The sequence below is a fragment of the Eretmochelys imbricata genome, chromosome 1, assembly GCF_965152235.1.
Source record: "Eretmochelys imbricata isolate rEreImb1 chromosome 1, rEreImb1.hap1, whole genome shotgun sequence".
NCBI lineage: Eukaryota > Metazoa > Chordata > Testudines > Cheloniidae > Eretmochelys > Eretmochelys imbricata.
In genome coordinates this window covers 302,785,131-302,798,754 of record NC_135572.1, presented here as the reverse complement: position 1 = coordinate 302,798,754, position 13,624 = coordinate 302,785,131, and the positions used below count along the sequence as shown (strand labels likewise).

The 13,624-nt window shown below is 45.2% G+C and overlaps 1 protein-coding gene across 3 annotated transcripts in view; it reads left to right on the top strand.

The window, feature by feature from the left end:
• ARID2 (AT-rich interaction domain 2) overlaps positions 1–13,624 on the top strand; it is a 175,190-nt gene that overhangs the window by 150,694 nt on the left and 10,872 nt on the right. For all 3 annotated transcript variants that reach the window (XR_013347962.1, XR_013347963.1, XM_077833895.1), the window contains exons 17-20: positions 2,059–2,197; positions 2,288–2,373; positions 6,044–6,167; positions 6,246–6,337. Coding sequence is in view for 1 of the 3 variants with exons in the window: in XM_077833895.1 (XP_077690021.1) it covers positions 2,059–2,197; positions 2,288–2,373; positions 6,044–6,167; positions 6,246–6,337 (441 nt within the window). In the remaining 2 variants the exon portion in view is untranslated. The remainder of the gene's footprint in view (positions 1–2,058; positions 2,198–2,287; positions 2,374–6,043; positions 6,168–6,245; positions 6,338–13,624) is intronic.

Below are 13,624 nucleotides of genomic sequence, written 5' to 3'. Positions count from 1 at the left end.
ATAAGAAGAAAAATCTGAACGTCAATGAAACCTACACAACAGGCACCCCCTGTTGTAAACAACCACTTCAAAATATTCCCAAAGTGTCCCTTTGTTCATTCTTTAAAGGCCATCTCTACTTTGCAACAAATTTTTCTTGGTCCCTTTAATTGTCAGTTAAGACATGTTTCAGTGCTCAGTACATAGTCTTCAGCTATGGCTATATTAGACTACATTATTAGAAGCAAGAAAATTTCTATGTACTAGATGCTGTTCACACATATAACAATGAGGCCACCAGTCCCTGAGTTGAGCCTTTAGGTACTACCACAATACAATTCATCATCATCATCAATATTTTTTTTGGTAAAGAGGAACACAATCCCTATGTAGTACCTGTTCTTTGTGACCCCTTCTGGTAAGCTTGTCCAACGTTACTTTAATGGAAAGCTCACTTATTCCAAAACTGAAATGAATCAGTCTCTCTCTTTATAGCCTATATTTTTAATAGCTTATTTTTTCTGAGTCAGGTGTAAATTCCTGCAGATAAAATTAAAATGCCCCCTTGTGGTAAGTAGTGATATCTCAAATCAGTTGCATTGCCCAAGTTTTAATATTGTCCCTCTTATAAAATGGCTTAAAAAGATCCAGTTAAAGTATATGTAACAGTTACGTTACAAGGCTGTTTTGAGATCCCTCTTATACAAAGATGTTAAAAATTATAGTTTCTATCATATCATTTTCATTCTATCAAATTTCCTCCCTTTTGTGTTCAGACGAGTAATACTATTTGAATATATTTTTTTATAATTTCATTTTGTTTATGTAAAAACTTTTTCATAGTAAATACTCTAAAATTAAAAAATTGGACTAAGGAAAAAAATCTCATGGAACTGAATGAGAACTAATAGGCCTCAAAGATTATTTCTATCCTAAAAAGAGCCCAGTCCTTATAAATGTATATCTTCAATGAGAGTCTTTACTATTTAATCAGTTTATACTCTGGCACTACTCACATGCCTAAAGTTAAACAACTACTTAAGTCTTTGCAATTTGGGGACATATGTGTATATTTTAGTGAATTTTAAAACCAATGTTAATCTTCTTTGATGGTTAATATACACAGTAATCAATTTTTTAAAAAGTCTGCATGATAAACACAGATGGTATCCCATTAGCTGAGCACAGACTAATTTGAATCAGCAGGCAAAACTTTTAAATATTGTAATTGACTGCAATAAGTTAGCTTGACAAGATTGCAGATATGCACACTGAAATACTGAAAAGCTTATAAACAAAGAGTTAATATATGTGGGTAGCAGCTGTTTACCTTTTATTATTTAATGTACATGCAAGACAATATCTATTTTCAAATCTCTAATTTAAAATAGCCAAAAGATTTTTATAGCTGTTTTAACAAAACAAATAAAATTGATTGTATGCTGAAAACGTCTAAACCAAGTTTCAGACAAACAAGTTTTAACAGGAGATTTACTGAAAAACAGGTTTTACCCTGACCTGTTGTTCTAGCATTGTTAACAGATATCATTACATTACATAGAAGACTACAGGATCAATGATTTCATATTTCTGCTTGCTAGTCACATTTTAAATATTCTCAGTACAAGTGCTGGCTGGTCAGAAAGAATCCAGGAAGGAGAATATATGAAAGACAACCATATCTGTAATACAAGGTGCTTGACAGCTTAGTACTAGTTTGTTTGGATATACAGAGAGTTTAAACAAGTAGTCCACGTTAAAGCCATTGGGATCAATGCATCAATAGGAAAATTTTAAAATGCTTAAAATTAAATTTAAAATGCTTAAATAATTTTAAATAATTGGATTCAGCCAAATCAAGTTGCCCTTTATTGGTATTTAGGGATAATGGACATGTACACACACTCTTGGAAATTGTCATATTTAAATATGGAAATTACATACATTTTCAGGATGTAATGCATATGTGTGTTCATGAGAACAGAAGTGTTAGCCAGTATTGGATCAAAAGTGGTATTGCTGCTTTAACAGTAACCAAGCAAAAGCAATTACAGCATTTTTTACTTTTATACTTTTTAGGTGGTTTCAAACACCATCACAAGTTTTTTATCATGCAGCAACTGAACATGGAGGAAAAGATGTCTATCCAGGGCAGTGCTTATGGGAGGGTTGTGAACCTTTTCAGCGGCAGAGGTTTTCCTTCATTACCCACTTACAGGTACAGATTTTCTCACTATTATTTTATAAAGTAAAATGTGGAATTTCATTGAAAAGTCTTCAGATAAATTTTTTTCCTTTTCTCAAACAGGATAAGCACTGCTCCAGAGATGCTCTACTTGCAGGATTAAAACAAGATGAACACGGACAAGCAGGAAATCAGAAACCTTCCAATAAGTAAGAGACATGATCCTCGTTACTGGTAGAGAAAATAGAGTCAGAAATCACTGGAAGAAGGTTGTATATTTATAATTTGATTTATCAGGCGTTGTTCTAGATAGAGCAAAATATAGTAATCCAATATGCAGTGATGCATAAAATATAAATATAAAATAGGCAAGAGAAATGAGTGATTGTGACATCTGAGAGAAAAGGTCACAATGGTCATGGAAAGCACAGGTGAAAAAGCCACATTGATGATCCAAGAGCAATTGAGGGTCCTGTGCCCCTAAACTTTAAGAGCCATTGATTAAAGATAAGCACCCATCTTCAGTAATGGAGACAAACTCACCCTACTCTCCGAATTCTCTCCCAGACAACCAACATTATCTTTTTGATTACAGTGGATCAGCAGCTCGGATGTAGTTAAGGTTGAGAGTCACTTAGTGGTTAAAAGACTACAATTCTAAATGCTCTAAAATCCACATACTGACATGGATTGCCTCAAAATTTGCTATGCCTTGTGAGAGTTTGGGGTAGGGATAATTGTTCAAATTTGGGGTCATTTGAGCAAAAAGTTGTCAATATAAAGCCCCCTAAAAACCCAGCATTTTACAAAATCATCTGATTCTTCCAAGATTTTTTTATGCACACCTGGGGCTCTGCTCTCCCCAAAGTGTTCCAGATTTATCATAGTTACTGCACCCAATGCCCCTTTGGAGCATTCTCTGCATAAGTTATTCAGGTTCAGGTAGGAACTCCAGTTTGGTATGTCAGTTAAAAGTCAAAGTTCCCCCGAGCCAATGGCTCTTCGAGTTGGCTCTTCATGTGGTTAAGGCACGTCAGTTTTGTAGCCAATGATACACGACGACTAGGGAGTGATGTGGCCAGCATCATGTCCAACCATATTTAACTTCTGTACCCTTATGGATCAAGTATTCATTTTGCAGCTGGGTGAGTTGGAGGTGGCTTTTTAGTATGATCAAGCCTCGAATTGATCAATCAGTTGATCAAGACTTGAACCTATGACCTTCAGGATTGTAGTTGAATGTGTCAGTTGCTCAAGCCAAAGAGAATGAGGTGCACATGTGCAGCAAAATTATGTCTTTGTTAACAGTCAAAGGGTTTCCAGGCAGTCTGTTGTCACAGTAATTGGGTGGCTCAAAGATGTTATTTTGATCATGGAATCTATATAGTACCCATGCACTGAGTTCAAACCCTATCCCTGCAACTGTCAGAGAATGTCTGTTGTGCATGTTCCTTGCTCTCTGCCTGCATTCTGTAGGGGCTTGTTCTGGAAGTTTTTCTCTGAGACCAAAATTGCTGAGTTAAGAGCAATAATTTTTAAAAGGTCAAATTTACAGACAGTTTTCGCATTTACATCAGACTGTTGTCAAAGAAAATAACATTAATTAAACAGAGGAAAGATACCCTAACTTCTTCCTAAAGTAGTTTAATGAATTTATAATGAACCATGAGATTGAGTGTGATCAAAGGAAACCCATGGCATTTAGTTCAGGGGATCCTGATACACAGCCCCCAGTAACATGAGCTGCTCAAACATTTCCAGATTCTTACAATTTTGGGGGGGCCAAAGCAAGGGAATATTGGGGGGTCAAAGCAGTGAGGAGGAATGGTGAGTGTGTATATGTTGGAGCTGTGCAGGAGATGTGGAGGTTGGGAGAGTGCAACGTCGGGGCCTCTGCCCCTTTTGCCTTATAGTTGTGCTCTGACACAGTTACAGAGGATTGGCCCACATTATTGCAAGGAATTGTTTAAACACCATTTTTTGAAAACTCAGTTTGATAACTAGAGCTTTGACAGAGAACTGGGTTTCAAAAAAGCAATTCTTCCTTAATGAATAAAGGATTGCCTTCAAAGAGACCTCTGCTGTCTGGAAGCTCGGAAGTGCTCACTGAGCAGGACTGTAAGGAGGGAAAGTAGGGCGTCTTCCCCTCCAGTGTTGTCTTGGTGGGAAGCGGCGCCATCTTTGCCCTTTCTGGTCCCCTAAAAGCACCCCCCCATCCCCCACAATTCCTCCTAAGGCCAAAGGAGGGGGCTCCAGACCTCCCCTTTCCTCCTCTGCTCCCCAACCAGGGCAGGAACCTAGAAATCTCCACACTCCCCAGGTTTACCCTTCCTTTAATGCTGATGTTTCTAGAGGAAAGGGGGTGGTCAGAGCAGTGCAGGAGGGTGTGAGGAGGAAGGGAGGGGTCTGAGCTGTGCAGTGAGGATGTGGGGGGCTTTAGCAGTGTTCCCACAAACCTCTCCACATCCATACTCCCTTTCTTGTCCCCGTCCCCTCCTTAAAACATGCCCCTTCAGTGCTGAGACCAGATGGGGAGCTGGGAATGAGCATGTTCAGTGCATGGCACATGCATATAGTGCAGAGAGTGGAATGAGGAACTGAGAATGGGCATAGTTGGTGTACAGCACTGAGACCATAGTTAGGAGCTGAGAATAAGCATTCTCAGAGCATGCATTGCACAGACCCAGAAGCACTGAGACTTTGGGGGTGGGATGGGAACACCTACTGAGTTGAATGGAGCAATTCACACATCTCAGACCTATTATTTCAGGCTATCTGCATCTCTATGGGTGTTCTTATTCAGCTGAGAATATCTCATTGACATGAATGGGCCACTTCATACCTCTCTGAGCCTCTTGTGCTGCAGAGGGATGTGTAGAGATCCTTCCCCGTACACTGACTAGGCCCAGATTTGGGGAAGGACAGACTCTACATATCCACTGTCATGCCCCTTCCTGCCTCCAGCTGGCACATGTACGCCTCATAGCCCCACCTCCTCACCCCACTACCACCACCTATGGCTCCTCCAAGCTTTCCAGGGACATGGAATGACAAGGAGGAGCTTGTGTGCCTGTGAGGGGGCTCAGAGCAGCAGGGGGCAGGGAGTAGGTGGTTAGAGGAATGCAGGGAACATTGGAGCATGACTGAGCTGTGGGGTAGTGGAGTCTGAGCAGTGGTGAGGAACATGAGCAATGAGGAGAGATGTTGGGATGATGTAGCAATGCAGGGAACAGTGGGATGGAAAAGAGCAGGGGTCTGAGCTGTGCAGTGGAAAAACAAGGAGGCTTTCAGCTCTGTCCCCCCAAGTTCCTCACATCCATTCCCTCCATATCTGTCTTCCCGTTTCAGAAATATTCCCAATGACTCCGTGTTAGTCTGTACACTGTTCTTGTGTCTTCTCCCTGGATCCTTCACCTGTGGAGGGGTGGACTAGAAGGGATAACTGAGCTGTGCTGGGCACAGCGTTTACTGTTTTGGATGGCATTTGGATAGCCACCATCCCCATTCATTTTAAATGTTGGCTAATAACGTATTCCTTCAAACAGTTATCAGAAAGCTAGCTTGTTCTGAAGTATACTAGTGTTGATTAGTTAGAAAGATACTTGTCCTTTACAAATGCCACCTGTGAAATGCAGTGGTTTTCTGAGAGAGGTGTATTTTCTCACCTTCACCTAACTAATCCTGTGGCACTTGTGAGCCACGGTTTTCCCCTGTTGAATCAAAACTACGTGAGTGTTGAGCACTGAGAACTCCTTTAGCTGTGAGCTCCAAAGAGGTTAAAAAGAAAAGCATATCAAGAGTAACTGTCTTGATAAATACAAATGTGCTAGAAAGCATCACATAATGCTTAATACCTATATCTTTTCTTTATCCGTGTAGGCAGCCAACTGCAGGGAGTAGTACCTCTACTCCTAGAGCACAGAAAGCTATTGTGAATCATCCTAGTGCTGCCCTCATGGCACTAAGAAGGGGATCAAGAAATCTTGTCTTCAGAGATTTTACAGTAAGGATCATTTAGATTGTGTATTTGAAATTAATGGGTGACTGATTTGTTTTTAATATGATTTTCTTTCTATTTTAGGATGAAAAAGAGGGACCAATAACTAAACACATCCGATTAACAGCTGCCTTAATATTAAAAAATATTGGTAAATATTCAGAATGTGGTCGCAGGTGAGCAATCTTGTAATTCTTCTAATGCCTTCTAATACAATACAGTGTGAAACATGTTGCTTCCATGTTGTGTTAATACCTTTTAGGTTCCAGATGACAGGCGGATTTTATATTTAATAATTTTAAAAACAACTTTCAAATAGGATTCCACTGTAATGTGGCTACCTGAATAATATGTTAGCTTTATATAATACAAAATTACATAGAGGTGATGGCAAAAAAGAAAGGGTAAAAGTGAGTGAAATGGCATTTGAAATTAATTTCATCTTGTACATCTTGCACAAGTTGAAGTAAAACATCTAATTTGCCAAAATGGATTATAATACAACGGGAACAGACGAGGTTACAAAATTGTTTGTCTCTCTGTTTGCAAGCTGTTTAGGAGCTGAGGTCCTCCAATAAATACAGTAGGAGAAATGATGTAACCTTGTGTAGTTTAGCCACATGATTATATTTGTTTTGTAGGTCGCCTAGAAGCATAGTTCTATTAGAATCTCTAAACGGGAAGATTACAAGATCAATATCTGATGAGATGTAGACCTAGAAATTCTCACTTTAGAAAGCAGTAGTGAAACTGAAGACTGCTTTTATTACTCCAAGATAGAAATGTCTCTATTTTAAAAAGTATATTTTAAAGAGTTATTATCATAGTGTATAGTTAATTATTATGAACTTTGCTACTCTCTGCCATTTTTAGAAGCACAACCTCTTGATCTGTTTTACACTATTTGGTTCCTTTCATGGGCACCAAGTGTACTTTATCTGTGCAATAAGTGAGGTCCAATCTTTTCAAAAGTGATCAGAGATTTGGGCTGCTTCAATTTTTTGTGCCCAATCTGAGATACCTTAAAGGGACCAGTTTTTGTGAGTTTTGTTGTCAGCGAGTGAATGCTCAACAAATTCTGAAAATCCAGGCCCCTTTAAAATGTCTCATGTTGGTCATAACATCTTATCCCAACTTAAAATATATCTAAATGATCTTCTACAGGTTACCTATTTATTCTTCTTCGAGTGCTTGCTCATGTCCATTCTATTGTAGGAGTGTGTGCTTGCCACATGCACTGGTGCCAGAAGTTTTTCCCTCAGTGGTATCCCTAGGGGACCGGCTCTGGTGCCCCCCAGAGAGGTGCGCGTATGCACCGGTATAAGGGGCGCTGCCAGCTCCTCTCTCCCTCAGTTCTTTCTTACCGCCAGTGACGGTGCTGGAATGTCTCCTTGCCTCAGCAAGCTTTCCTTCTCAACTGTGCCTAGTTGTGAATTCTCCTGTATATAGTTCTTAGAAAGTTTGAGTAATTTATTAGTTCCCTTCATGTATAAGTTAGAAATAGTTAGTCCCCTGCAGGACTTAGCTTAGGGATTGGGCATGCCCTGGGCTTTAAGCCTTGCGACCACTGCAAAAAACCTATGCCAGTCAGTGATCTCCACCAAAGCTGTCTTAAGTGTTTGAGGGAGACCCACAAGTGACAAGTATCGCATTTGTAAGAGTTTCAAGCCCCGAACCAAAAAGGAGCAGAACATTTGACTAAGAGTGCTCCTAACGGAGTCGGTCCTCACACCGACCTCAGAGCTATCCAGATTGGACTGCACTCCAAGTACTGCTGCTTTGTTGCGGAGTGCACCGCCAGCACCGGCCTCTGACCGGGGCCGATCCCCATCCCCTGTACCTGCTAAAAAGTAGACAAAGACTGGGAAAGGGCGTTTTCCTATATCCCATAAAGGGAAGGAGAAAGCTGGAGGAGAGCAAAGACCCGCGCGGGGCAGCTCTTCCCCTCTGGACGGTGGCCAGGCTTCAGCACCTGTTGAGCTGTCGAGATCTGTTCATGACCCACCCATCATCCCGGGAAGGAGGAGAGGCTCTTGGCAACTGGCAGTGCTGTCCACGCTGGAGGACTTTCAGGCCGCTAAGGACATATTGCCCCTTCCAGTGCTGCCCACGACAGCCAGCTAGGTGCCCCATTCAAGGGGTAAACCCGCTCTGGAACCTTTCCAGGAGTCCCCATTGGTTCGGCACTGCTCCCTGATGCAGGGAGTGCCCCACCAGAACAGCACCAACAGCTTACCTGTCAGAGTTCCCCGCGTCATTCCCCAGACTCTAGACAGTGTTCCCCAGGATCCCGATGTCATTCACTGGGTGTCTGGCACAGATCCATGGAGGCGTGTCACCAATCCCCAGAGTCCCGGCACCAGTCCCTGGAGCAGCGGGGTCAATCTCCAAACTCGCAGAACTGCTCCAGAGAGTCCAGACGCTGGTCCCCGAGTCCCGTAACTGGTCTCTGATTTACCAGTACGGATCCCCGTGGGCAAGGCATTGATCCCCTAAGCCGGGACGTCAATGCTCTCACTCCCGATCCATGGAACGGCACCGCTCTCACATCATGAGGCATCGATCGCTGGGGTACAGTTGCCGATCCGCTGAACACCACTGCGGGCCACCAGAGGCACAGCACCGGGAGCTGTCTTCCTGGTACGAGTCACCGGTGGAGACCCATGGAGAGGGCCGACAGGATCGAAGTAGGCAGGCAGCATTGTGTCCCTCAAACATATCTCTTCCTCCTCACTCTCTGAGGCTGAGGAGGAAGATTTACTGGCAGGCCAGGGCCACCCACCAAGGGCATCAATATTCCCATCAAGACCATCAGTGCTTACATGGCCTCAAGATCAATGGCTGGCTCCCTGGAAGCTATGGAATCCCTAGGGGTTTCCTCAGCCATCGCAGAGGTACTGATCAGTCTCAAGGGCATCTGAGAAACAGTCAGCAACAGTCTCCCAGCCACCCCCGGACTCAGAAGCAGAGTCAGACCAAGGTCCCCAGGGTCAGCCATCCCCAGCTGGCACTCCCCTGCGGAGGCCACGGAGCTGGCAGACCGGCCGTTACCTGCCTCCTCATCCTCTTTGCATGATGAGGCAATAGCAGGACCTTCCCATACAGTCCCCCAGAATGATATAAAAGCCCACCAGGAGCTTCTTAAGAGGGTGGCTTAGATCCTGGGGTTAGAGGCTGAGGAGCTGGCAGAACCCTCCAATTCTTTTTGATGTTGTGAGCACAATGGCCCCTTCCAGGGTGGCATTACCCATCCACGAGAGAGTGGTAAATCTGACCAAAGCCTTATGGCAAACTTCCTCTTCCCTGCCCCCCATTTCCAAGCGGGCAAAGAGAAAGTATTACGTACTTGCTAAGGGATTTGAATACCTACATACGCACTCCGCTCCTAGCTCACGGGTGGTATTGGCAACCAATGAGCGTGATAGACAGGGCCAACAGGGATCAACTCCTAAGAATAAGAGGCAAAGAGGCTCCATTTCTTTGGTAGAAAAATGTATTTGATGGCCAGCCTCCAGTTAAGAATGGCCAACAATCAGGCCCTACTTGATCACTTTAACTTTAACATTGGCAGTCCATGGCCAAATTTGCAGACTTGCTGCCAAAGGAGCCCAGGAAGGACTTCCTGGCTATCCTGGATGAGGGCAGAGCTATGGCCAGGGTAGCTCTCCAAGTGGCCTCAGATGTGGCAGACTCCACAGCCCAGACCATGGCGTTGTCCATTTCCATGCTAGCTGTAGTTGTTTGGCCTGTCGGTGGAGGTTCAGCAGTCCATCCAGAACCTCCCTTTTGATGACCTGGCGCTATTCTCAGAACGGAGAGCAAATTACATGGCCTGAAAGACTCTAGAGGTACCATGCACTTGCTCAGCCTTTACATGCCGGCTCCTGTGAGAAAGTGGTTCAAACCACAGCACTCCCACAGGTTCGGGGACCAGTCCTGAACAAAGCCCTTCCACAGAAAAGCTAGGAGCTACAAGCACCAGCAAGGCCAACAGCCGGCACCCTTAGTTCCCTCGAGCTCCACCCGCAACCAGTGGGGTAATAATCAGGCATTTTGAGGGCATGCTTGAGGGTGACCTTCCAGCCTGTGTACTCGATCCAGCACCCCTGCTTTTTTCCAACCATCTGTCTCCCTTCCTCATGGCCTCGGCTTCTATAACATTGGACCAGTGGGTCCTCAGTACAGTAGCGAGGGGTACACCCTCCAGTTTATTTCTACCCCTCCCTCTCACCCCCACCCCTCTGCCCCGTCCCTCTTCGGAGACCCGTCTCATGAGCATCTGCTTGCTCAGAAGGTGCAGGGCCTTCTGTAAGTGGGAGCTGTGGAGGAAGTCCCTCTGCGCTTGAGAGGGAAAGCATTTTACTCCTGTTATTTTTTTTATCCCAAAGGCCAAGAGGGGACTACGTTCCATCCTCGACCTGCAGAGCCTGAACAAATATCTCAAGAAGTTGAAGTTCCGCATGGTCTCCCTGACCTCCATCATTCCTTTCCTGGATCCAGGAGACTGGTATACCACCCTTGACCTGAAAGACGCTTACTTTCATATATTGCTCTTCCACGGATACAGAAGGTTCCTACGTTTCATAGTTGGGACCACCCACTACCAATTCGCAGTGCTCCCCTTTGGTCTAGCAAGAGTGCCACGGGTGTATATGAAGTGCATGTTGGTGGCAGTGGCCTGCCTCAGATGTTGGGGTATCCAGTTCTACCCATACCTCAATCACTGGCTTATCAAGGGACATTACAAGGTCCAGATCCAGTGCAGCATTGAGACGTTGCGAGCCACTTATCAAGCTCTAGGTCTGTTGATAAACGAATAAAAATCAGCATTGGTTCCGGTTCAAAGAATAGAGTTTATCGGAGCGGTCCTTGATTCTACCCAAGCCAGAGCCTTCCTGCCAGAGGCCAGGTTCAGGGCAATGTCAGATCTGATTGCCAATGTCACGACCCACCCACTCACCACTGCCCGGCTGTGCCTCAAACTATTGGGGCACATGGCCGCATGCATGTGCGTGGTTCGGCAGACGAGACTCATACTGCACCCCCTCCAGATTTGGCTGGCGTCAGTCTACTCCCCGGCCAGGCATTACCTGGACAAGTTCCTCAAGATCCTGCCATGGATGGATACTTCCCTGCAGTGGTGGTCTGACTCGGCACTAGTGTCGGAAGGTGTGCCATTTGTGTGCACATGACCCAGGTCTCCCTGATATCTGATGCTTCCAACCTCTGATGGGGAGTGCATCGTGGTACACTGTGAACACAGAAGCTATGGTCAAGAGAGGAACTCACGCTTCACATAAATGTCAGGGAGCTCAGAGCCATCCATCTAGCTTGTGGGGTATTCCTTTCCCCACCTTTCCTTCCTATGTCAACAGGCAGCGGGGAGCTCATTTGTCGGCTCTGTGCCAGGAAGCCCTTCACCTGTGGGACTTCTGCATCTGACATGCAATCCACCTAGAAGGCTAACACCTCCCCGGCATCTAGAACACACTAATGGATCGCCTCAGCAAGTCCTTCTTCTCTCACCACAAGTGGTCCCTCCATTCAGAGGTTGTCAGGATGCTCTTCCAGAAGTGGGGAGCTCCCCAATTGTAACTGTTCACCACCAGGCAGAACAGAAAGTGTCATCAGTTCTGTTCCCTGCAAGGCCTCGGCAGAGGCTCACTCTCCGATGCCTTGGTCAGGAGACCTGATGTATGCTTTTCCGCTGATCCCACTCATCAGTAAAGTCCTCCTAAAGATCAAGAGGGGTAAAGCACGGGTCATTATGTTTACCCCGGCATTGGTTCGGTATGCTTATGGACCTGGCTGTAGCAGCCCCTGGGCACTTCTCAGCTGCCTGGACCTGCTCTCACAGGATCATGGTCGGCTGCTGCACCCAAACTTCACCTCACTCCACCTCACAGCTTGGATGCTGCATGGCTAAATCCAGAGGAACAAGCCTGTTCTAGTCAGGTACAGCAGGCTCTCTTGGAGAGCAGGAAGCCCTCCACCAGAGCAACTTACCTGGCAAAGTGGAAGCATTTCTTATGCTAGGCAACAGAGCGAAGTATCTCCCCGAATCAGTCGTCTCTGCAGTCCATTCTGGATTACCTGCTTCACTTAAAGCATCAGGGCCTTGCCTTCTCTTCAGTCAAGGTTCACCTGGCACCTATATCAGCCTTCTACCCTTGCATCCAGGGTAGATAGGTATTCTCGCATGACATGTCTCTATCCAGGATATTTGCAGGGCCACGACGTGGTCTTTGGTACACACGTTCACAGCGCATTATGCCATACCCAGCAAGCCAGAGATTACACTGGATTTGGCAGAGCTGTGCTGCAGTCGACACATCCATGAACCCTTACTCGTCTCTGGTGGTACTGCTTGGGAGTTACCTACCATAGAATGAACATGAGCAAGCACTCGAAGAAGAAAAGATGGTTACATTTCGTAACTGTTGTTCTTCGAGATATGTTGCTCATGTCCATTCCATGACCCAGTCTGCTTCCTCTCTTTCGGAGTTTGTTAATGATCTGGAGGATGGTGTGGATTGCACCCTCAGCACGTTTGCAGATGACACCAAACTGGGAGGAGAGGTAGGTACGCTGGAGGGTAGGGATAGGATACAGAGGGACCTAGACAAATTAGAGGATTGGGCCAAAAGAAATCCGATGAGGTTCAACAAGGACAAGTGCAGAGTCCTGCACTTAGGACGAAAGAATCCCATGCATGGCTACAGACTAGGGACCAAATGGCTAGGCAGCAGTTCTGCAGAAAAGGACCTAGGGGTTACAGTGGATGAGAAGCTGGATGTGAGTCAACAGTGTGCCGTTGTTGCCAAGAAGGCCAATGGCATTTTGGGCTGTATAAGTAGGGGCATTGCCAGCAGATCAAGGGACGTGATCGTTCCCCTCTATTCGACATTAGTGAGGCCACACCTGGAGTACTGTGTCCAATTTTGGGCCCCACACTACAAGAAGGATGTGAAAAAATTGGAAAGCGTCCAGCGGAGGGTAACAAAAATGATTGGGGGACTGGAACACATAATGTATGAGGAGAGGCTGAGGGAACTGGGATTGTTTAGTCTGCAGAAGAGAAGAATGAGGGGGGATTTGATAGCTGCTTTCAACTACCTGAAAGGGGGTTCTAAAGAGGATGGATCTAGACTGTTCTCAGTCATAGCAGATGACAGAACAAGGAGTAATGGTCTCAAGTTGCAGTGGGGGAGGTTTAGGTTGGATATTCGGAAAAACTTTTTCACTAGGAGGATGGTGAAACGCTGGAATGTGTTACCTAGGGAGGTGGTGGAATCTGCTTCCTTAGAAGTTTTTAAGGTCAGGCTTGACAAAGCCCTGGCTGGAATGATTTAGTTGGGGGTTGGACTAGATGACCTCCTGTGGTCCTTTCCAACCTTGATATTCTATGATTCTGTGAGGGAGGCGGGAGCCAGCAGCGCCCCTTATAGCGGTGCATATGTGCG